The 23,635-nt window shown below is 46.7% G+C and overlaps 1 protein-coding gene across 1 annotated transcript; it reads left to right on the forward strand.

Moving 5' to 3' along the window:
- The first annotated feature begins 12,524 nt into the window (after window positions 1-12,524).
- On the forward strand, window positions 12,525-16,400 carry SPDYC (speedy/RINGO cell cycle regulator family member C). Its single transcript, XM_005864222.2, has 8 exons — window positions 12,525-12,544; window positions 13,323-13,398; window positions 14,303-14,478; window positions 14,675-14,733; window positions 15,001-15,086; window positions 15,177-15,348; window positions 15,667-16,009; window positions 16,185-16,400. The coding sequence occupies exons 2-8, from the start codon at window positions 13,382-13,384 to the stop codon at window positions 16,211-16,213; spliced, it is 882 nt and encodes a 293-aa protein (XP_005864284.2). The 5' UTR covers window positions 12,525-12,544; window positions 13,323-13,381; the 3' UTR covers window positions 16,214-16,400.
- The last annotated feature ends 7,235 nt before the right edge of the window (window positions 16,401-23,635 follow it).

A 23,635-nucleotide genomic window follows, 5' to 3' on the forward strand; every position in this document is an offset into this window, starting at 1 on the left:
GCACTCACCAGGAGCCCACCGCCGCGAGCCCGCTCAAACCCCGCGACTGCGGAGGCGGCCCGGTTAACAACACTCCTCCACCCCCTGCGAGCCGGAACTTCGAGGGTGAGACACCTCACTTCCGGGAGCGCGGGGCGCGGCGTGGGCCGTACCAAGTGCTCCCTTCTCTGGTCCGCATCGCGTGCCTTCCTCGGTGCCGGGCGCCGTCGTCCCACCGCCATGTCTGGGGTTCGTGCCCACGGTCCGAGCAAGAGGTGCAGTAGGTGGCCGGTGCGGAACAGGGCAGCTCGGGGGGGTGGCTAGAGCCCCCCTATTTATTAGTCACAGATGGTATCGCCCCGGTCGCTGAGCGGCCTCTGCCTAGCGGAGGACTCGGGCGCTCCTGGGAGGTGGGGCGTCCTGGGGGCCGTGTCCCTGGGAGTGGGCAGTAGGCAAGGGATAGACAGGCCTGGGACATAAAGTGTTTTGAAACTAATTCCAGGGGGAGTCACAATAGTTTGACAAATAAGATGCTTTCTGGGAAAACTGGATTCAGAAGAGGAAAAACTCGTCTCCTCCAAGTTCACCCCAAATTGTGTGGAAGTAAGTTGGATCCCCGTGGCTGCTTCGGATTGGTCGAGATGTAGTTACGCGGACCAATAAAAAAAAGAAAGGAAATGTGCTGGCCTATAGGAAGAGAAAAGCAGGTGAGCGGTTGCTAGGGGCGGAAGGCAGCGTTGCCTAGGACTAGGTCCAAGCCCAATGGGCCGAGAGTGGGGAAGGCGCTGTCGGGGCGGGTGGCGGGTGAGAGTCTGCCTTGGGGGGACGTTTGCTGCGCTTTGTAGGAGAGGGGCAGTCAGGTGTGCCACGGAGGGAGCAGAAGGCAGACCTTTAATGCCGGGTGGGAATGTCCTGTTAAAAGGCTTCACTGCCCTGGTATTGTCAGTTCTGGGCCCGAGGCACAGCTCCCTCTCGTCTCGTGCTGCCCGGTATCCAGTTTGTGCCAACCCAGTCTGTTCATTGGCAGAATGAAGCTAACGCGCCCACTTTGTGCCTTGCAATTTTGTCATCTCATTTAACTATCGATCATTAAAGTTTATGAGCTAGGTGGTGCTATCTTCATTTTATACGTGAGACAGTTGAGGTCCAGGGATTTAACGAGACCTGCCCTGGGGTTGGCATTGAGTCCCGTCCTGTTGCCTCAGCCACCTTCACCACCACCTGTTGACCCGGATTGAAGTACTGCTACATGCTACAACATTGACCTAGTCAGTTTTGCTTGTGAACTGTCACTTAGTTGATTCCCCATGAAGCCATCTATGACTTTCTAGCAACCATTAGAGTTAATAAGTCCAGTAAGGTTGTAGGATAGAAGATTAATATGCAAAATTCAATTGTATTTTTATACACTTGTAATGAAAAATCCAAAAATGAAATCAAGGAAACATTTCCATTTACAATGCACACAAAAATGCTTATGATTAATATTTGACAAAGGAGGCAAGAACATACAATGGAGACAAGACAGTCTCTTCAATAAATGGTGCTGGGAAAATTGGACAGATACATGCAAGAAAATGAAACTAGACCACCAACTTACACCATACACAAAAATAAACTCAAAATGGATAAAGGACTTAAATATACGACCGGAAACCATAAAAATACTAGAAGAATCCAAAGGCAACAAAATCTCAGACCTATGCCGAAGCAATTTCTTCACCGATACAGATCCTAGGGCATTGGAAACTAAAGAGAAAATAAACAAATGGGACTACATCAAAATAAAAAGTTTCTGCACAGCAAAAGAAACCATCAACAAAACAACAAGAAAGCCCACTACATGGGAGAACATATTTGCCAACATTATATCTGATAAGGGCCTAATCTCCAACATTTATAGGGAACTCATACAACTTAACAAAAGGAAGATAAACAATCCAATCAAAAAATGGGCAAAGGACCTAAATAGACACCTTTTAAAAGAGGACATTCAGAAAGCCAAGAGACATATGAAAACATGCTCAAAGTCGCTAATCATCCGAGAGATGCAAATCAAAACAACAATGAGGTACCATTTCACACCTGTCAGAATGGCTAGCATCAACAAATCAACAAACGACAAGTGCTGGAGAGGATGTGGAGAAAAAGGAACACTTGTGCACTGCTGGTGGGAATGCAGACTGGTGCAGCCACTATGGAAGACAGTATGGAGTTTCCTCAAAAAACTGGAAATGGAACTCCCATTTGACCCTGTGATCCCACTTCTAGGAATATATCCCAAGAAACCAAAAACACCAATCAGAAAGGATATATGCACCCCTATGTTCATAGCAGCACAATTCACCATAGCTAAGATTTGGAAACAGCCTAAGTGCCCATCAGTAGATGAATGGATTAGAAAACTGTGGTACATCTACACGATGGAATACTATGCTGCTGTAAAAAAGAAGGAACTCTTACCATTTGCAACAGCATGGATGGAACTGGAGAGCATTATGCTAAGTGAAATAAGCCAGTCAATGAAGGAAAAATACCACATGATCTCACTCATTCATGGATAATAGAGACCATTACAAACTTTTGAACAATAATAGATACAGAGGCAGAGCTGCCTCAAACTGATTGGCAAACGGCAGCGGGAAGGCCGGGGAGGGTTGGGGGGCAGGAGGGAAGGGGGTAAGAGATCAACCGACGGGGGAAAAAAAGGAGAAACATGTAATACTCTTTGTAATAATTTAAGCAATAAAAATATATATTTAAAAAAAATGCTTATGATAAATTTAGCAAAAGAGGTATAAGATTGGTACACTGAATATTATAAAACATAACTGAAGTAAGTTAAAGACCTAAATAAATATGCCTAGATTCTAAGACTTAAAATTGTTTGATAGCAATATTCCCCAAATTTGATCTAAAAATTCAACAGCCCCTATCAAAGTCCCAGCTGCCTTTATTGCAAAAATTGACAAGGTGATCCTAAAATTCACATTGACTGCTCACTTCAGCAGCACATATACTAAAATTGGAAGGAAACAGAGAAGATTATCATGGTCCCTGTGCAAAGATGACATGCAAATTCGAGAAGCATTCCATAAAATTCATATTGAAATGCATGAGATTCAGAATAGAGAAAACAGTTTTGGAATAAATAAAGTTGTAGTATTCATACTTCTTGATTTTAAAACTTACTACAAATCTACAGTAATTAAGATAGACAAATCAATGGAGTAAAATTAAGAGTCCAGAAATAAACGCACATTTATGGTCAATTTATTTTATTTTTATTTTTTTAATTCTCATCCAAGGATGTTTTTTCCATTGGTTTTTAGAGAGAGGGAAAGACAGAGAGAAATATTAATGTGAGAAACACATCAATTGGTTGCCTCCTGCACGAGCCCAGGCCAGGACCCAGGCCGGGGAGGAGCCTGCAACTGAGGTATGTGCCCTTGACCAGAATCAAACCTGGGACCCTTGGGTCCGCAGGCCAACACTCTATCCACTGAACCAAACCAGCCCGGGCGGTCAATTGATTTTCAACAAGGTTGCTAAGACAATGCAATGGAGGAAAGAATAGTCTTGTCAACAAATGCTGCTGGGGCATCTACCTTACACCACACACAAAAATTAACTCAAAATGGATCAGAGACCTAAATGTAAGACCTAAAGTTATGAAAGTATTAGAAGAAAACTTAAGCATAAATCTTCATGAGCTTGGTTTGGATAATGGTTTCTTTCCTATGACACCAAAAGCACAGCAACAAAAGGAAAACTAGATACATTGGATTTTATCAAAATTTTAAAATGTTGTACTTCAAAGGACACCATTCAGAAAGTGAAAAGACAGCCCACAGGATGGGAGAAAATATTTGCAAATCATATATTAGGTAAGGGACTTGTATCTATAATATATAAAGAACTCATAACTCTAACAAAAAGACAAGTAACCCAATTTTATGGGCAATGGATTTGAATAGAAACTTATTCAAAGGAGATCTAAAAATGGCCAATAGGCACATCATGGTTATGCAAATCAAAACCACAATGAGATATCAGTTCACACCCACTAGGATATTATAACTAAACACAATAACAAGTTTTAGGAAAGATGCTGAGAAATTGGTACACTCATACATTTCTGGTAAAAGAGTACAGATGCTTTGGAAAACAGTTCGGCAGTTTCTCAAGAAGTTAAACATATAGTTACCATATGACCCAGATATTCCACTCCTAGATACATATCTAAGAGATTTGAAAACATCTGTTCATAGAAACACTTGTACATGAATGTTCATATCAGCCAAGCAAGCTTTCAGGTGCCTGCAGCCCTGGGCAATATCTTGACTGCATGCAACCTCATAAAAGACTGTGAGTCTCTCCCAGATAAGTTGTTCCTGAATTCCTGACCCACAGAACAACGAGATAATAAATTGTGTGTTTTTTCATTTAAACCACAAAGTTCTGAAGTAATTTTTTTTTAAATATAATACTTTTCTTTTTTCTTTTTTTTAAAATATATTTTATTGATTTTTTACAGAGAGGAAGGGAGAGAGATAGAGAGTTAGAAACATCGATGAGAGAGAAACATCTATCAGCTGCCTCCTGCACATCTACTGGGGATGTGCCCGCAACCCAGGTACATGCCCTTGACCGGAATCAAACCTGGGACCTTTCAATCCGCAGGCCGACGCTCTATCCACTGAGCCAAACCGGTTTCGGCATGAAGTAATTTTTACACAACAGACAACTAATACATCTCTTTGACAGAGAAGAGCAACTGGAGGTCAAGCTCCCATCTGATTATTGGAGAACCCAGGCTCTTTCTATCTTATGGCTCTGCCATTTCCTAGGGGCCCTTGGAGTTCCTGGGAGATCTGCATTTGGCTGGAAGCCAGGGATATAAAAAGTGAGGTAGATCATAAGAGAGGGAGGTTTTCAAAGGCTACACCTGGCAATTAAGAATAAAAAATAATAAAAATTGGGATGATGAAGTGACATTTTAGATGAAACCATAAGATGATTAGAGGGTAGGGTGGGTGGAAGGGAGAAAGGAATAGGATCAGTCAGCGGGAAGACCCTCTGGCCTGCATGGAAATTCCAGGTGTATATTAGGAAACAGAGAATTCAGGGGGACTGAAGCTTGGTGAGTGAGGCTGAGAATGGCAGAAAATGAGCCTGAAGAGATGGGTGAGCCAGATCCAGTGGGCCATGAAAACAGCCTCTTAATGACTTTGGGGTTTACACTAGGGTCAGTGGAAAGATACTGCCAAGGGCTAAGCAGGAGATGGCTGAGCATATCTGCACTGGGAGATATTATCCTTGGCCTCAGTAGAGTGGGGGACTGGAGGAGGGAGGGGAGTGCCAGTTGGAGCAGGAGGAATGGTCAGGAAGCTGATGCAGCGGCTCATGTAGGGATAAAGACAGCCTGCTCTGGACTGGGGTGGACGGAAGTGCCAAAGGTGTGGAGGGCCAGAATTCAGTATCCGATTAAGCGGGGGGCGGAGAGGGAAAGGGAGAAGCGGAGGGGCCCTGTGTGGAGGATAAAATTATTCTCTAAGATGGAGAATCCCAGAGATAGCAGGTTTGGAGGCAGCATGTTGAGTTCACTTTTTAAAATTATGACCTATGTGATATGTACAAAGTAATTGATGTCAATTATACATAAATAGTGGCATGAATAATTAAATAACCCCCCAATTTGACAAACAGAACATTAACAATATCACTGTTTCCCTATTTCCTCCTCACCATCACATCTCTCTGTCTCGCACCCCAAGATACCGCACCCCCAATTTTATATTTCTCAGTTCATTACCTTTTATTTTTCTAATAAATTCAGTGGTTATCCTATATAATAAAAGGCTAATATGCAAATTGATGGAACAGCGGAATGACTGGTTGCAATGACGTGCACTGACCACCAGGAGGCAGACACTCAATGCAGGAGCTGCCCCCTGGTGGTCAGTGCGCTCCCACAGGAGGAGTGCCACTCAGCCAGAAGCCCGGCTCATGGCTGGCGAGTGCAGGAGCCTCTCCCGCCTTGGCAGCAGCGCTAAAGATGTCCGACTGCTGGCTTAGGCCCACTCCCCCCCCCCCCCCCCCCCCCCCCCACCGCTGGGGAGTGGGCCTAAACTGGCAGCTGGACATCCCCCAAGGGCTCCCGGACTGCGAGAGGATGCAGGCCGGGCTGAGGGACCCCTCCTAGAGCACAAATTTCGTGCACTGGGCCTCTAGTTTTATTATATCTATAACTATGCTTATAAAAATGTTCCAGTTAAGAATGGAAAGGATTTGATTTCTCAGTGCAAAACTGCACTCCAGAGAAAGCTGCCAATATCTAGATCCCATTTCAACAACTGGCTCAAACATTCTGCCCAGCCACTGTCTCTCCTCTTGCCGTTAGCCACTTGTCCCCTACTGGTGTGATGTGCCCTTTGGGTCTGACTCCCTGGGCATGGCAACATGCACTCTGGATTCAAGGAGATGGTACAGTTTTTCTCCTCTAATCTGTTAAAGGAGTATATTGCATTATTTACATTTCTCATCTCTAACCTCGCATTTTTAGAATAAATCCCACTTGGGCACAGTGTGTTATTTATTTCATACATTACTAGATTCAGTTTACTGATAATCTGTTTAGGATATTTACATCTATGTTTATGAGCCTGCAGTATTTCTTTCTCACGCAGTTCTTATTCTTTTAAATATTTATTTTTATTGATTTCAGAGAGGAAGGGAGAGGGAGAGAGAGATAGAAACAATGATGAGAGAGAATCATTGGTCGGTTGCCTCCTACTGGAAATTGAGCCTGCAACCTGGGCATTTGCCCTGACTGGGAATCAAACCGTGACCTCCTTGTTCAGAGGTCAATGCTCAGCCACTGAGCCACGCTGGCCGGCCTCAGGCAGTCCTTGTTAACGTTTGGTGTCAAGCATGCTACCTTTATGGCATGTGTAGGGGAGGTTGTAAGGATTTGTATAAGATGGCAGTATTTGTTCTTTGAATGTTTGGATAATCTCACTGGTGGAGCCATATGGGCCTGGAGTTTTTTTTGTGATAAGTTTTTTGTCTACTGATTCAATTTGTTTAATATTATAGGACTAACCTGGGTTTCTATTTCTACTTGTTTTAGTTTTGCTGAGTTACATTTTTCTATAGAGACTTGTCTATTTTCATATAACCTTAAATATAAGCATATAAAATTAATAAATATTTTACATATCCTACATAATAAAAGGCTAATATGCAAATTGTCCCCTCGACCAAGAATTTGACCAGGGGGCGGGGCGGCAGGCCAACTGCCCCGCAGCCCCTCCCCCCGGCCAGCCTGGCCTGATCAACCCCAATTGGGGTGGGCCGGCCAGACCCCACCTGTGCATGAATTCATGCACCGGACCTCTGGCAAAATATAAATATAAAGTTGGCATAGGTTGTTCATAATATCTTCATATATTTTATTGTCTAACAGGTGTAGTTTTATAAAATATATTTTTACTGATTTCAGAGAAGAAGGAGAAAGAGAGAGAGAAACGTCAATGATGAGAGAGAATCATCGATCAGCCGCCTCCCACATGCTCCCCACTGGGGATCGGGCCCACATTGGGGATCGGGCCCATAATCTGGGCATGTGCCCTTGACTGGAATCGAACCTGGGACCCTTTAGTCCGAAGGCTGATGCTCTATCCACCGAGCCAAACCAGCTAGCGCTTTCATTCCTGTTATTGTTAATTTGTGCCTTCTTTTTAAAAAATTATATCTGAATCCATGTTGCTAGAGGTTTGTGAATTTTATTGGTATTATCGAAGAAACATTTTTACTTTTTAAATTCTTTCCATTATATGTTTTCTAATTTATTAATATCTGCTCTTTATTCTTTTATTCTTTCTACTTTCATTAGGTATATTTTTCTGTTCTTTGTAAAATATTTATTTATTTATTTATTTTGAAATAATTTAGATTTACAAAAAATTGCAAAAACTGTGCAGAGATTCCCTATACTCCCTTCATCACACATTTCTTAATGCTAACATCTTACACAACCATAACACAGTTTTAAAACCAGGAAATTAACATTGCTATAACACTGTTAGCTAATCTACAAACCTTATTTTGACTGTGCCAGTGGTCCCACTAACGTTTATTTCCTGGTCCAGGATCCAATGTAGAATTCCAAATTGCCTGTAACTGCTATATTAGTCATATCCTGTTGTGTCACAAATACCCTAAAACTTAGAAGTTTGTTCAACACAACAAACATTTATTATCTCATAGTTTCTGTGGGTCAGGAATTTGGGAGCTGCTTAGCTGGGTAGATCTTGCTCAGGGTCTCTGGTGAGGTTGCATTCATGACGTCAGCTAGGCCTGCAGTCATCTGACCTCTTAAGACTGGGGAATCTGCTTTCAAGGTGACATAACGGCAGGGGGCCTCAGTTCCTCGCCACATGGGTCTCCCCAGACTGCTGCTTGAATGGCCTCATGACATGGCAGCTGGCTTCTCCCAGAGAAAGCAAGGTTGAAGTTGCAAAGTCTTTTACGACTCGCTTCAGAAATCAGTGTGATTTCCACAATATCCTGTTGGTACACAGGTCAACCCTACTCCAGGAATGCCGGGATCACTGGGAGACCATCTTGGAGGCTGGCTGCTACAGTTGTCATATCTCCTTGGTCTCCTCCAATCTGGGATAGTTTCTTAGATTTTTAAAAAATATATATATTTTATTGATTTTTCACAGAGAGGAAGGGAGAGGGTTAGAAAGTTAGAAACATCGATGAGAGAGAAACATCGATCAGCTGCCTCTTGCATATCCCTGACTGGGGATGTGCCCGCAACCAAGGTACATGCCCTTGGCCGGAATCAAACCCGGGACCCTTCAGTCCGCAGGCCGACGCTCTATCCACTGAGCCAAATCGGTCAGGGCTTAGATTTTTTTTTTCTTCCATGAACTTGACATGTATGAAGAGTACTGTCCAATTATTTTGTAGACTATCTCTGTCGATTTGGATTTATTTGATGTTTTATAATGATTACTTTGAGCTTACTCATTTGGGGCAAGGAGAGTAAGGAAGTGATGTGTTCTTCTCAGAGCATATTACATGGTACATAATGTTGGTATGTCTTCTTCTGGTCACATGAACTTTGATCACCTGGATAAGGTGGTATCTGCCGGGTTTCTCTACTATAAAATTACTCTCTTTTTTTGTGACTAGTAAACATCTTGTGGGGAGATACATCGAGTTTATGCATATAAACAAGTAATAGATTTTGGGGTACAGTTTAGATTTACAGAATAATTGAGTAGATAATACAGAGTTCCACATCCCTTCCCCCACACCTCCACCTCTGATTACAGTTTCTTCTATTATTATTTTTTTTAAGATATATTTTATTGATTTTTTACAGAGAGGAAGGGAGAGGGATAGAGAGTTAGAAACATGGACGGGAGAGAAACATCGATCAGCTGCCTCCCGCACACCTCCTATTGGGGATGTGCCCGCAACCAAGATACATGCCCTTGACCGGAATCGAACCTGGGATCCTTCAGTCTGCAGGCCAATGCTCTGTCCACCGAGCCAAACCACCGGTTAGGGCTCTTCTATTATTATTTTTTTAAAACTAATTTTGTTCAATATTGGTACTTTTTTTTTAACATGAAGATTTATCCTTTTTAATGTGTGTGTGTGTGTGTGTGTGTGTGTGTGTGTGTGTATTGATTTCAGAGAGGAAGGGAGAGGGAGAGATAGAAACATCGATGATGAGAAAGAATCATTGATTGGCTGCCTCCCGCATGCCCCCCTCTGGGAGCCCACAACCTGGGCATGTGCCCTGACCCCTGGTTCATAGGTCAATGCTCAACCACTGAGTTACGCCTGCTGGGCTTGGTTGATTTTTGTATGTGTCCTGACTGGGGATCAAACCCACAACCTTGGTGTACCAGGATGATGCTCTAACCAACTGAGCTACCCAGGCTGGGCTTTTTTGTTTTGTTTTGTTTTTAATCATAGCCTCTGTTAATTTTCTTCCTGTTCATTTATGTGATATTGGGGCATTTTACAATATTCCTAGTTCAATAGCACACTCTTTTTTTTTTTTTCCCCCAATAGCACACTCATGTCAATATAGCAAAGACCAGATATTTTAGTGGATTTTTGTTTATTTGGTGAGAGGAGGGATTTGTGTCTTCCAATTTTTTTGTTTCTCTTTTGTCTGGCAAGACCCTACATCTTTCCCTTTTTTCCCCCCTCCCTTTATCACTCAATCGCCTCGGTGCACCTCTCTCTCAGTCTCTCTTTTCTGGCCTTTATCCCCTATCGCAGAATTTATGCATTTTAGAGACTAACCCTTCAAATCCCACATGCCTTCTCTGTAGTCTGAGCTTTTCCTGGTATTTTAACTGCGGAGGGACCTCGTCTTTCCTACAGAAGTTCTAGATCAGATCAACCTTGGGCCAAGCTGCCAACTTTCCTGTTCCCTCTTCCGGTTTTCTTGGCACAAAGCCTTGTGGCAGGTGGAGGTGAGGTGGCGACGTGAGGGGTCGGCACTGGGATTCGGTGTCTCTTTTCATTTACACTTACTCTGAACTTTGCACGGTCTCTGCTTTCAAGTGCGGAGGCTTTGTTTCCGGCGGACTTTTATTCCCCGTTCTTGTTCTGATTTGTTTTGGAAGGAAACGGAGATGGAGACTTAGGCAGCCGCTATGGCCCTCAGCTACTTGAGGCCCTCAGCTCCTATTTTGTGCCTTTTTAAGACAGAGCTTAGCTCATTGGCTTGAATTCTCTTTTTTATTATCCAATATTATATGTATTTGAGTTAACAAATTCCTCTCTAAGAACTGTTAGTGTGTCTCCCAACTTTGACACTCAATATTTTCACTATGATTGCAACCTGAAACACCACAAACCTATTATCTATTTTTTTAAAAATATTTTTTTATTGATTTCAGAGAGGAAAGGAGAGGGAGAAAAAGATAGAAACATCAAGGATGAGAGAGAATTATGGATGGGCAGCCTCCTGCACACCCCATACTGGGATGGAGCCCACACCCTGGGCATGTGCCCTGACCGGGAATTGAACCGTGACCTCCTGGTTCATGGGTCGATGCTCAACCACCGAGCCATGCTGGCCGGGCGTCTACTTTCTAACTTATGTTGTGTGTTTTTTTTACCTTGATGCAGGATTCCCCCTTCCCCACCCTAACCCCTAATTTACCTGTTTGTTGTCAGCGTTTGACTTAATTGTCTTGTGGTAAAAAATAAACAAACACCACACAGACGGAATGATTTTAATTTTTTAAAATTATTTAAGTTACTTTATGGTTTAGAATTTGAGACTTTATTGGAAAATGTTTTGCATATGTGCTTTTCTGCATTTGTTGGGTATACTGCTTCTTATCTGTCCACTAGGTCATATTTGTTAACCATATTCTTCATACCTTTTAAATCCTTGCTATTTTCCCTGACTGGGTAGCTCAGTTGGTTAGAGCATCCACCAGATACGTAAGATTGGGAGTTTAATCCCCGGTTAGGGTTCACACAAGAATCAACCAGTGAACGAAACAAATCCACAACCTTTTGGTGCATGGGACGATGCTCCAACCAACTGAGCCACCTGGCCAGGACTAAATACATATTTTAAGTCTCCTGTCACTACCTCATACTTGTTAGGATAGCTATTATCAACAAAACAGAAAATAACAACTGTTGGCAAGAATGTGGAGAAATAAGAACCCTTTGCATTGTTTGTGGAACGTAAAATGGTTCAAAGGCTGTGGAAAACAATTTGATGTTTCCTCAAAAATTAAAAATAGAATTAGCAAATGATGCAGCAATTCCACATCTGGGTATATAACCCAAAGTACTGAAAGCAGAGTCTCAAACAAAATGTGGCATATACATAGAATCAATATTATTTAGTCTTAAAAAAGGAAGAAAATTCTGACAAAGGCTACAGCACGAATGAACCAATAGACAGTGTGCTAAGTGAAATAAGCCAGTCACAGAAAGACAGATGTTGTGTGATTCCACTTACACGAGGCCTCTAGAGCAGTTGAATCCATAGGACAGAAGATAAAATGGTGGCCCTGGCCGGGGAGCTCAGTTGGTTAGAATGTCATCCAAATATCAAGGTTTCAGGTTCCATCCCTGGTTGGGGCACATATGAGAATCAACCAATAAATGAATGCATAAAGGGGACAACAAATCGATGTCTCTCTCTCCCCCCCTCCTTCCCTCTCTTCCTTTCCTTCCTCTCTTTCTCTAAAATCAATAAATAAAAATTAAAAAGAAAAAATTATTTTAAAAAGACAAGAAAAGAAAATAGAAAGGTGGCACCAGGGGCTGGGAGAGTCAGGGTTTCATGGGCACAGAAATCCAGTTTTGCAAGATGAAGCTTTCTGGAGAGGAATAGTGGGTGTTGATTTCACACCAATAGGAATGTACTTAAAACCAATAAACTTAAAAATGATTACGGTAGTAATTTTTTTTTTTAACCCTTGACCAGAATCGAACCTGGGACCCTTCAGTCCACAGGCCGACGCTCTATCCACTGAGCCAAACCAGTCAGGGCAAGGTAGTAAATTTTGTTATGTATATTTTACCACACACACACACAAAAAGGAAAAAAGAGTCACCTGTCAAGTGTGGAAAGTAATGTAAGAGCTGATTGTAGGTAGGATTGTAGACAGTAAATGAGCCAGTGAAGACTTGAAGCCCAAAGGGCCTAATGCTGCTGAAGGTAGTATCAACAATAGAAAATACTTGCCTTTTTTTTTCTCTTCACCTGAGGATATGTGATTTTGTTTTTTGTTTTTTAATCCTCACTGAGGATATTTTTTCAATTGATTTCCAGAGAGAATGGGAGGGGAAGAGAGGAGAGAGAGAAATATCGATTGGTTGCCTCCCACACACGGCCCTATCAGGGCTGGGGAAGCTGCGCCCTTGACCGAAATCGAACCCGTGACCCTTCAATCCGTGGGCAGAAGCTCTAACCATTGAGCAACGGGTCAGGGTGGCTTAGTGGTTTTGGGTAAAGGCCTCCTCCACCAACTCTGGGCCATCAGTCAGTCTCTCCCTCCCTCTCTCGAAGGATCTTGGGAAGGGGATGTAGCCTGTTGGGATTCTCACGCCAGGACCATCTCCTCTCTGGCTCCCAGGTTTTGGGATTCCTGGATCTGAAGAAAGCACAGGCACACCCAGCGACCCTGCCCCAGCGAGGCACAGTCAGTGAATTTTAACACACACTTCAGTCATGGCCTCATCCCCCGGCACCTGGCTCTGCATCTGTCAGGAGGTGGGGAGGGGCCTGCCGCCTCTCAGGCCCTGGGCTCCAGCTCGTCACCTCTTTGCAGGTGGTGAAGCTTTGGAGTCTGTATCTTGGGCAGCTGGGGAGGCGAGCGGTGGAGGCTGGATGTACTCCTGGCAGAGGTAGGTGGGCTGGCCCAAATCCCCACTCCCAGGAAGGGGCGGGCCGGCAGCGAGCTGTGGGCAGGGCCGCTCTGAGGCTATATAAATGCAGGAACTGGAGGCTGCGGGCTACGCTGTAGGTAACCCCTGAGCTCAGGTGAGGCTTGTGGAGAGCAAAGAAGGAGGCTGGGCTGCCGGTGGGGTCCTAGGTGGAAGCTCCCAGGGTCCTAGGTGGAGGCTCCCACGTTGACCACGGGGCGGTGGGCGGCACCTTCTCCTGAGTCCTTTAGGTGGCGTCTCTCTCCAGAACTTGATAAGTTTGAGGTGGTCCCAGCTCAACTTGCTTAAACCCAAGCATTGGCATAACAACATCCCTCCTTCTGGGCCTCAGTTTCCCCCTGTGAAATCAGGGGTTAGTGGTCCCGTAAAGTTGGCCACTTTGGTGCATGGTGAGAGGGTGGTTGTGAGCTGGGGGAGCACGGGGAACAGTCAAACTCTTCGGTTTTGGGGGTCAGACGGGCTCCACTTGTAGGTGGCCGTGAGTCTTCACACTTGTTTCCACGTTTGCAAAATGGGTCTTCGGTTCTGTCTGCCTACCAGGGGGAATAAGGTGATGCCCTCAACGCATTTAGCACAGCTCTAGGCACTTAGGGTCCCTCAGTGCTGCCTGCTGCGGCTCTTACTCTCTGGCCCAGCCTGGAGGGGCCCGGGCCGGGGGTGGGGAGCTGCAGCCTCCAGGATCTCTGCTCTTTTCTGGCCTCCCCACCCTACAAGCCCCCCCAGTTTCCTTCTCTTCCAAGACCCCAAGTCTCCATCTTCATCCATCCACCTTCTGGAGGGCCTCTCTCAGACCAGCCTCACCACCCCCTTGACTTTTTGGGGGCGAGGGGAAAGCTGCTAAGTCCTGGGGCTCCTTTCTCTACAGGTCACCCGCCCCCGCCCCGCCCGCCCCCACGCCCTATGAGATGAGCAAAGCCCGAGCCCCTGCCCATGAGGTTGCCATCCAGGTGAAGCTGTGGGGCTGGAGCTGTCAAGATGGGGGCAATGGGCCTCTCGCTGCCCGCCAGCACCTGGAGCTCCGGGCCTTCCTCCGCCTGCTGGGTGAGCTGACTGGGGACTGGCATGGGAGGGACCAAGCTGGAAGCAGACGTGAGAGGTGGGCTCTCCCTGCCCCTTCCCTTCCCTTCCCAGGTGGCCCTGGTTTGGCAGTGGAGTCGGGCTTTGCAGCTTTGTGCTGCTCTTGTCTGGTGGGAGGTGGGTGGTAACCCCACTTAGCCTTTCTCCTCTCTGCCCGCAGAGCACAGCTGCCTCCAGGAATTCCTCGCCAGAGACCCGTGTTTCCAGGTTTCAGATAAGGTGAGGGGACACTGCACTGCGGGTCGAAGTTGCGGCCACTGGGGGAGGTTGACTCCGTGGGGATCGCATGCTGCTGATTCACTGGGTCCCCTGGTCTGGTGGAGGGACCGCCTGCTTTTTTAGCCCATGTCTCTGCAGGCCCCTCCCCACCTTTAACCCCGGTTTCTCTAACCCCCACAGAACTTCCTTGGGTGCAAATAGGCCTGGCGCAGCTCCCCTTTCCCCCCAGTGCCCAACTCTAACCTCTCCCCCCTGCTGTGCCCGCAGTATCTCCTGGCCATGGTGCTGGTCTACTTCCGGCGCGCCAACCTGCAGCTCAGCGAGTACACCTGCAGCAACCTGTTCTTGGCACTGTGAGCGCCCGGCGGGGGTGGGCACACATTGCTGTAGGACGGGCAGGGCAGATGCTTCTAACCCCTGCCCACCCCCACCCCTGTGGCCAGGTACCTTGCAAACGATATGGAGGAGGACCTGGAGGAAGCCAAACGTATGATTTTCCCGTGGGCCCTGGGCGAGGGTTGGCACAATCAGGTGGCAGACTTCCTGCGTCAGAGGGACAAGCTGTGGGCGAGGATGGGCTTCCGGGCTTTAGTGAGCCGCCGGCACTGTGAGAAGGTGAGGCCTTGATGGCATCCTGGCGTGGGAAAAAGAGGCTGGGGCCCTGACCGGTTTGGCTCAGTGGATAGAGCGTCGGCTTGCAGACTCAAGGGTCCCAGGTTCGATTCCGGTCAAGGGCATGTACCTTGGTTGCGGGCACATCCCCAGTAGGGAGTGTGCAGGAGGCAGCTGATCGATGTTTCTCTCTCATCGATGTTTCTAACTCTCTATCCCTCTCCCTTCCTCTCTGTAAAAAATCAATAAAATATATTAATAAAAAAAAAGAGGCTGGGGACCCCCCTAACCCCCATTTACCGTTTACTCCACCTCTGCCAGGTCATGGCCATGGAGCCATCCCACTGGGCCTGGACTCGGGAGCGGTGCCCCCACCACGGCGGGGCTCACAGGAGCTACTCAAAGGCCGGGATCACCCTCCCCGGGGGCCCCGGCTTCTCACCACCCCGCTGCTCCCTCTGTGGCTCGCCCCCTCTCCATAGTCACTACTCCCACCAGCCCTGCCCCTTGCCTGTCTTACCCGAGAGTCCTGCCCCAAACCCCGAGTGGTACGGCTCTCCTTCCCAGGCCTGTCTCTCCGGGGCTGAAGACCCCTGGTCTGGGGGCTTCCTCATGGTCCTGCCCTCCCAGCTACTTCTGGAGCCAGGCACCTACACCCTTCACAGTGAGTTGAGGGCAGAGCTGGGGGTGGGCTTGGGCGCCTGGGAGACAGGTGTGAGGCTGACAGATGAGAGGAAGGGCCGGGACGGCAGGTCTGGGCGCATGCCCCAGCTCTGCCAGCTCCTAGCTGTGTGAGCTGGGAAGTTTCCTCTCTGAGCCTCTCTTCGTCCTTCCCCCAGTCCTCTTGGAGCCGCTGCCAGTGCCCTAGGCGCAGACGGATGGACGGACGCTCGCAGGGTGAAGAGCAGCTGGCCTGCCTGCCCTGTGGCCCGCTGCCCTCCTGTCTTGTTGACTGCAGGCTGTCAGTGCTGCCCAAGCCCCCTGCCCCTCCTCCCAACCTGCAACTTGCACCCACCCTGCCCCTGCCCCCTTCTAATAAACTCATGTCCACTGTGCTTAGGCCTGGCTCCGTGGCCCAGGGTGGAGGAGGGAGGGAGTGGGGCGAGAGGCGTCTGGCAGGTTCAGATCTGTGGCTGAGACCCATGAGCACAAGTTCTGTCATCGCTCTCCTCCTCCCGTTGGTGGCGGTCATCCTGAGCCTCCGTTTCCCCTCTCGGGCCTCCCCTGTGGGTGAGGAGATCTGCCATGAATGGCACTGGGTGAGATGAGGTGTACGCAGCCCTGGGAGGAGGGCCTGGAGCCTATACTCGTCCGAAATGCCCGGGGGGCAGGTCTGTTCAGGAATAAGACTAGGCCCTTGCCCTGGGCTGCAATCCAATAGAATGTCATGGTTATGCTAGAACACCCCTCCCCAAAGGGTGTTTGTTAATGACGGGCAGGGCGGGCTTTCCAGAGGAGGTGGGGTTTGAACTGGCCTTGGACAGTGTCAGGTTTGCATGAGGGCTGGTGAGGGGGGTGGTTCTGAGGAAGGGGGTTCTTAGAGAGACAGCCTATTGTAGTGACTAAGTCTTGGTCTCTGAGCCAGGCAGCTTCAAATTCCAGGTTCCTGCATGACCTTGGCATGTTACTGAACCTCCCCCACTGCCTCATCTGTAAAAGGGGCATTGTACCAAAACGGGTTTTGAATGATCTAACCCTAAAAGGGTTTAGAACTGCCTCAACAGTAGAGTGCAGCCCTGGCCGGGTAGCTGGATTGATTGGAGCGTCGTCCCGATGTGCCAAGGTTGCGGGTTCGATCCCTGGTCAGGACACATATAAGAAGCAACCAGTGAATGCATAAATAAATGGAACAATAAACTGCTGTTTCTCGCTCTCCCTCCCCCTCTCTCTTTCTAAAAGAAAAATCAGTAATAAAAAAAATGATGGAGTTCAAATATGTGTTACAGCCCTAGCCGGTTTGGCTCAGTGGGTAGAGCGTCAACCTGCGGACTGAAGAGTCCTGGGTTTGATTCCAGTCAAAGACACATGCCGGGGATTCAGACTCTATCCCCAGTAGGGGGCGTGCAAGAGGCAGCCAATCAATGATTCTCACTCATTGATGCTTCTTTCTCTCTCCCTCTCCCTTCCTCTCTGAAATCAATAAAAAAAATTTTTTTTAATCAATGGAAAAATAGCCTCGGGTGAGGATAAATATATATGTGTGTGTGTGTTACAAATAGAGGAAAATTCTGCCTACAGAACAGCTGGAGGGGAGGGGGGGTGTTTGGGGCTGGAACAGAAGACGGAGAATAAAAATACATATATTTGGTCTTTGTCCCTGGTTCCTGGCACAGAGCTCCTTAAATCCTTAGAATTTCCTGAGTCATAGGAGTAGAGCCAGTCCCTTTGGACTACACCTGCGTTTATGCTAATGAGTGACTTAGATCAATCTAGAGCAGCGGTTCTCAACCTTCCTAATGCCGTGACCCTTTCATTCAGTTCCTCATGTTGTGGTGACCCCCAATTTCATTGTTACAAATTGAACATAATTAAAGCATAGTGATTAATCACAAAAACAATATGTAATTATATATGTGTTTTCCAATGGTCTTAGGCGACTCCTATGAAAGGGTCGTTCGACCCCCAAAGGGGCCTCGACCACAGGTTGAGAACCGCTGATCTAGAGGGTGTGGGAACTTTTAACACCCGCCTCCCCCATCTCCAGCAGGGGCCCGGGACTGGAGAGCAGAGCCTGGGTTGGTGAACGCAGTGTGCTGGGAGGTGGCTCGCCTGGAGAGGGCATGGAAGCTCTGTACCCCTCCCCCCATACTGAAACCGGACCACCCATGGGTCCAGGCTGCCTGTCACTACTGGAGCCAATTATGCAGAGTCAGGTTTGAATCATATATGAGCGTTTATTCCAATAATGCCTGCAGTATGGGAGAGCAGCAGGTCATTCACGAAAACCTGCTCCGCACCCCCCATAAGCCAGCTGCTGATGTGGACTAGGACAAGGATTACATGGGGAGGTAGGCAAAACGGATAAAAAATGGGTATAGGCCGGCTGGTGTGGCTCAGTGGTTGAGCATCAACCTATCAACTAGGAGATCATGGTCAAGGCAGATGCCCACATGGCAGGCTCGATCCCCAGTAGGGGGCGTGCCAGAGGCAGCCGATTGATGATTCTCATTGATGTTTCTCTCTCTCTCTCCCTCTCCCTTCCCCTCTGAAGTCAATAAAAACCTACTTTATTTTTAAAAAATGACAGGAAGAAAGGTCATTTTTTAAAATGGATATAATGGTTACAGATGACAGGCATTGGGGCCTGAGGTGGGACTCCATTGTTTGGGCAACAAGGTTGTTAATCTTCCCATGATAACAGGCAGTTTGGACCACATTCCAAAGTTGACTCCCAGGTCCGGGGGCGTACAACACCCAGCCAGGTTAGAATGTGCTTTCTTTCTTTTTTTATGATTAATATTTCTTATAACTAATAGCTAGTCCTCAATATTCTATTTCTGCCCCTAACAATACCTTGCCCCATGCATCTCTTCTATTTGGCTGTTCCTGAGTTGTATCCTTTTTAATAAACTGATAATAGTAAGTAAAGCACTTCCCTGCATTTTGTGAACCTAAGTACTAAATTATCAACCCTGAGGAGGGGGTGATGGCACCCTCAAATTTGTAGTTGGCCAGACCAGAGTGGGGGTCGCCTGGGCATTCCTTTTGTGGCTGGCACCCTGTGGGACTGAGTCTTTACCCTACGAGGTCTGTGTTGACTCTGGGCAGTTAATGTCAGGACTGAATTGAATTGTGGGTACCTAGTTGGTGTTGGAGAATTGGTGTGGGGAAACCACAGGCATTTGGTATCTGGGAAAAAAACACATTTAGTGTGAGAAGTGGTGTCAGAAAAAAGACACCACAGCAAATACGCATTTATGTCCCACCCCCCTTAAAAAAACAAAAAACAACTGAGTCACACTGGCCTGGGTTTGCTGGACAGATTTTTAAATCTAGTAAGGTCAATTTTGTGTGGCTTCTGGGTTTTGTGTCATAATCAAAAAGATCTTTTCCACACTGAGGTGACTAAAAAAGCTTCTCCTTATTCCTGGCTGTATATGTTTTCATTTTTATATATATAAATCTTGAGTTCATCTGTAATTTATCGTGTACAAAATTTCCTCCCATTTTCCTAACAGTTTTTTATTGAAAACCTTATCTTTTTAAAAATATATATATTTTTATTGATTTCAGTGAGGAATGGAGAGAGAGAGAGATAGAAATATCAATGATGAGAGAGAATCATCGATTGACTGCCCCCTGCACGCCCCCTACTGGGGATCCAGCCTGCAACCCAGGCATGTGCCCTTGAGCAGAATCGAATCCGGGACCCTCCAGTCCGCAGGCCGATGCTCTATCCACTGAGCAAAACCAGCTAGGGTGAAAACTTAATCTTTTATTAAGGCATAGTTGACATGCAATAAACCACATACACTTAAAATGTACATTTTTGTTTTGACATGTATATACCCTTAAAACCATTACTGATCAAGATAATTAACATATCCATCATCCAATAAGTTTCCTCAAGCCCCTTGATAATCCCTCCCTCCCACCCATTGCCATCTGCCAGCACCTCCATCAACTACTGATCTGCTTTCTGTCACTAAATTGGCGTCCCTTTTTTAGAATTTTCATATAAATGGAATTATATGAATATGTACTCTCTCCTTTTTTTAGTATGTACTCTTGTCTGGCTTCTTACACTCAGTATATATTATTCTGAGATTCACCCATTATTGTTCCTTTTTACTGCTGAGTAGTATTCTATACTAACAATTTGTTGATGAACATTTGGTTGTTGCTAGTTTGGGCCATTACCTTTAAAACTACAATGAATATTCATGCACAAGTCATTATACGGACATATGCTTTTATGGGTAACATTGCCTAGGAGTAGAATGGCTGGGTCATATGTATGTTCAGCATTTTTTTTTCTTTTTTAAAGATAGACTGTTTTTCAGAGCAGTTTTAGGTTTACAGAAAAATTGCTCAGCGGGGACTCTCTCCCGCTCCCCACGTGGGAGTCTGTACTTGTTCTTCAATAAATTGCCACCTTTACTACACAGTCTTCTGTCCGTGATTTCATTCTTCGACTCCAACAGACAAAGAGCTCAGGGAGAAACCATCCTGCCCAGGGGAACACCATGCATTTCCAGTCCGAAATTTCCATATCATAATGGTGCATAGGCCAGGAAATTCATAAGTCTACTCTCTTCACATCGAGCAAAATAGAGCCAAGGTCAAAAGCTGAACGTACCTCGACAGGAAAAATTGGTACCAGAAGAGAAACACTTCGCCTGAGATCCAGATCCTGCCACTGTGGAAGTGCCCTCTGAAACCAATGCCCCGGCAATTGAGAAGGTTGATGATCTTCTTGACTTGTGCATGGGAATTCGAGATAGTGAATGAGCCACCACAATATTTGAAGCTGGAAAGGGCAAAGGTAATCCAGATGGATTCGCTGTGGCACTTGACAAAACTCTTGGAGACTTTGCGTTCCCAGATGAATTTGTCTTTGATGTTTGGGGAGCCATTGGTGATGCCAAATGAGGAGGATTATGATGTGGATGTCCATCACTGAAGAAATGAACCATTGTTCCTGTGTGTGTGTGTTTTAAATAAACCTAAACAATCTGCTTTTAGGGGAAAAAATTGCTCAGCAAGTAGAGAGAATTTCCATAGATCCCCTCTCCCTTTGACACACTGTTTCTTCTATTACTAACATCTTGCATTGCTGTGGCGCATTTGTTACAATTGATGAGCCAATATTGATACATTATTACTAACTAAAGTCCACAGTTTACATTAGGATTCACTCAGTTTTGTACATCACAGGGGTTTGACAAATGCATGTCATGTATCCACCTTCACAGTATCATATAGTTTCACTGCCCTACAATGCCCTGTGCTCCCCTATTCATTCCTCCTTCCGCGCCTGAACTCTTGGCAACCACCCATCTTTTTAAAAAAATCCTCACCCAAGAACACCCATTTAATGATTTTTAGAGAGAGGGGGAGAGAGAGACTTCCATGTGAGAGAGAAACACTGACCGGCTGCCTCCCGTAAGCATCCAACCCAGGGTTGAACCGCAACCCAGGCATGTGCCCTGTCCGGGAGTCAAACCGGTGCCTGGAACAATGTTCAACCAACTGAGCCACACTGGCCAGAGTGCACCCTTCGACTATTCATTTGCATTTCCCCAGTGAATAATGTGTTGGGCAATTTTTCGTGGCTTATTTGCCATTCATATATCTTCTTGAATGAGGTGTCTATTCAAATCTTTTTCCCATTCTTATTGAATTATTATTTTTTTGTTAATCCTCACCCGGGGATATTGTTCCATTGATTTTTTAGAGAGAATGGGAGGGGGAGAGACAGAGAAAGAGAAACATCGATGTGAGAGAGACACATCGATTGGTGGCCTACCACAGGCGCCCCAACCAGGGCTAGGGATCCAGCCTGCAACCTTGGGACCCTTCTGTCCACGGCCGATGCTCTAACCACTGAGAAAAACTGGCTAGGGTTATTGAGTTATTTTTAAAATATATATATTTCTTTATTGATTTCAGAGAGAAAGGGAGAAGGGGAGAGAGAGAGAGAAACATCAATGATGAGAATCATTGATCGGCTGCCTCCAGCAGGTCCCCTACTGGGGATTGAACCCGCAACCCAGGCATGTGCCCTTGGCTGGAATCGAATCGGGGACTCTTCAGTCCGCAGGCCAATGCTCTATCCACTGAGCCAAACCAGCCAGGGCTATTGAGTTATTTTTAAGTGGTAAAAGTTATTTATGTATTCTAAATACAAACCCTCAATAATTTTGACAATTATTTCCTCTTCATTTGTGGCTTTTTCATAATAGTACCTTCTAAAGAACAAAAGTGTTTTTTGATGAAGTTAAACCTTTTTTCTTTTATTGTTTGTGCTTTATGTACATATTTATGAAATCTTTGCCAAACCCAAGACCATTAAGGTATTTCCTAAGCTTTCTTCTAGAAGTTTCATAGTTTTAGAGTTTACATGTAGGTGAGTTAAATTTTGATGTGGTGCATCCTAAATAGTCGTCAAGTTCATCTACTTCTCTCTTGTGCCCATCACCTCCCTGGTTTGAAACACCAGTCCCTTTCCCTGGTGCTTCAAACCTCTCTCGCCCACCCAGCCCACTCCCATGCATCCTCCTCCTGCATTTGTACAAATCTGAGCTCAAGGAGAATAAAATCTAAACTCCCACAGCCTACCCGGCCCCGTCATAACCTTTCCCTTCCTTTCTCCTTCTGCTCAAGCAACACTAAGCACATCCCTATACCTCCCCTCCCCTGTGCGGAGGCCACCCCCCCACCCCCCAGGCCTGCCTCACCACCGATTCTCCTTCCAATTCACTGAGGGGTGATAACTGAGTCATGTCTGCCTCCTTGGGGGGCTGAGGCCATGGTCTTCACCCTCTTATGCCCAGGTCAACACAGTGCCTCAGACATTGGGAGGTGGCCAGTGCCATTGGGTGAACAATGGATCACAGGAGGAGGGACAGGTTTGTGAAGGTGATTCTGGGGACGGTGGGACACACAGGTCGAGCCCGAGGGCTTTGGCGGGAGGGGTGACCTTTGGTACCTGCCCGGAGCATCCTTCCTCTTCAAGGCCCCTGTTCCCTGCGATCTGACCACAAGGCGCTGGACCTTTCCCTCATTGGCCCGAGCGCCCCTGGCCTCTGGATCTCTGCACCTGCAGTTTCCGGCTGGGAACGCCCTCTCCAGCCCCTTCCCACCCAGCCAACTCCTAGACTCACGGGCTTTATCCCCGGACGGGACCAGCAGGGCCCCCTCCCCCAGCTGGGCTGGTCGGCCTTAGTCACGGGTCTCCGTGCAAGGAGCTGCCTGCCAGAGGGCTGAGTCACGACCGACCGGACACATAACGCTGAACGGTGAACGGTGAGGGGCGCTGGCTGCAGCTCTGACTCACCAGGTGAGGGAGCCACACCTGTCAGGCTGCAATTTCCCTCCTTGGTAAACGGTGGAGTCCGATTAGCTGAGTTGCTCTTAACCTGCCCGGGGTCCTAAAATGCTAGGAGCGCTATGCACTGTCCCCCTGCCCCCCAATGCTGTGTAGGAGCGCTATGCACTGTCCCCCTGCCCCCCAATGCTGTGTGTGAGCCCTATGGGCGCTGCACAGCCGCGGGGCTGGGCCCCCAAGGCCAGGGCGAGGACCTGGCAGAGGGATCGCCCCAGAGCCCCTCCCTCCGGCTTCGTGGCC

This window comes from Myotis brandtii, unplaced genomic scaffold, assembly GCF_000412655.1.
Source record: "Myotis brandtii unplaced genomic scaffold, ASM41265v1 scaffold187, whole genome shotgun sequence".
Taxonomy (NCBI): Eukaryota; Metazoa; Chordata; class Mammalia; order Chiroptera; family Vespertilionidae; genus Myotis; species Myotis brandtii.

What these genes read in the sequence shown, in the direction of transcription:
- SPDYC (XM_005864222.2), top strand. An exon ending in GTTTCCAGGTTTCAGATAAG is followed by an intron (nt 14,734 to 15,000) that starts GTGAGGGGACAC and finishes CTGTGCCCGCAG; the next exon opens with TATCTCCTGGCCATGGTGCT. An exon ending in GCCGCCGGCACTGTGAGAAG is followed by an intron (nt 15,349 to 15,666) that starts GTGAGGCCTTGA and finishes CACCTCTGCCAG; the next exon opens with GTCATGGCCATGGAGCCATC.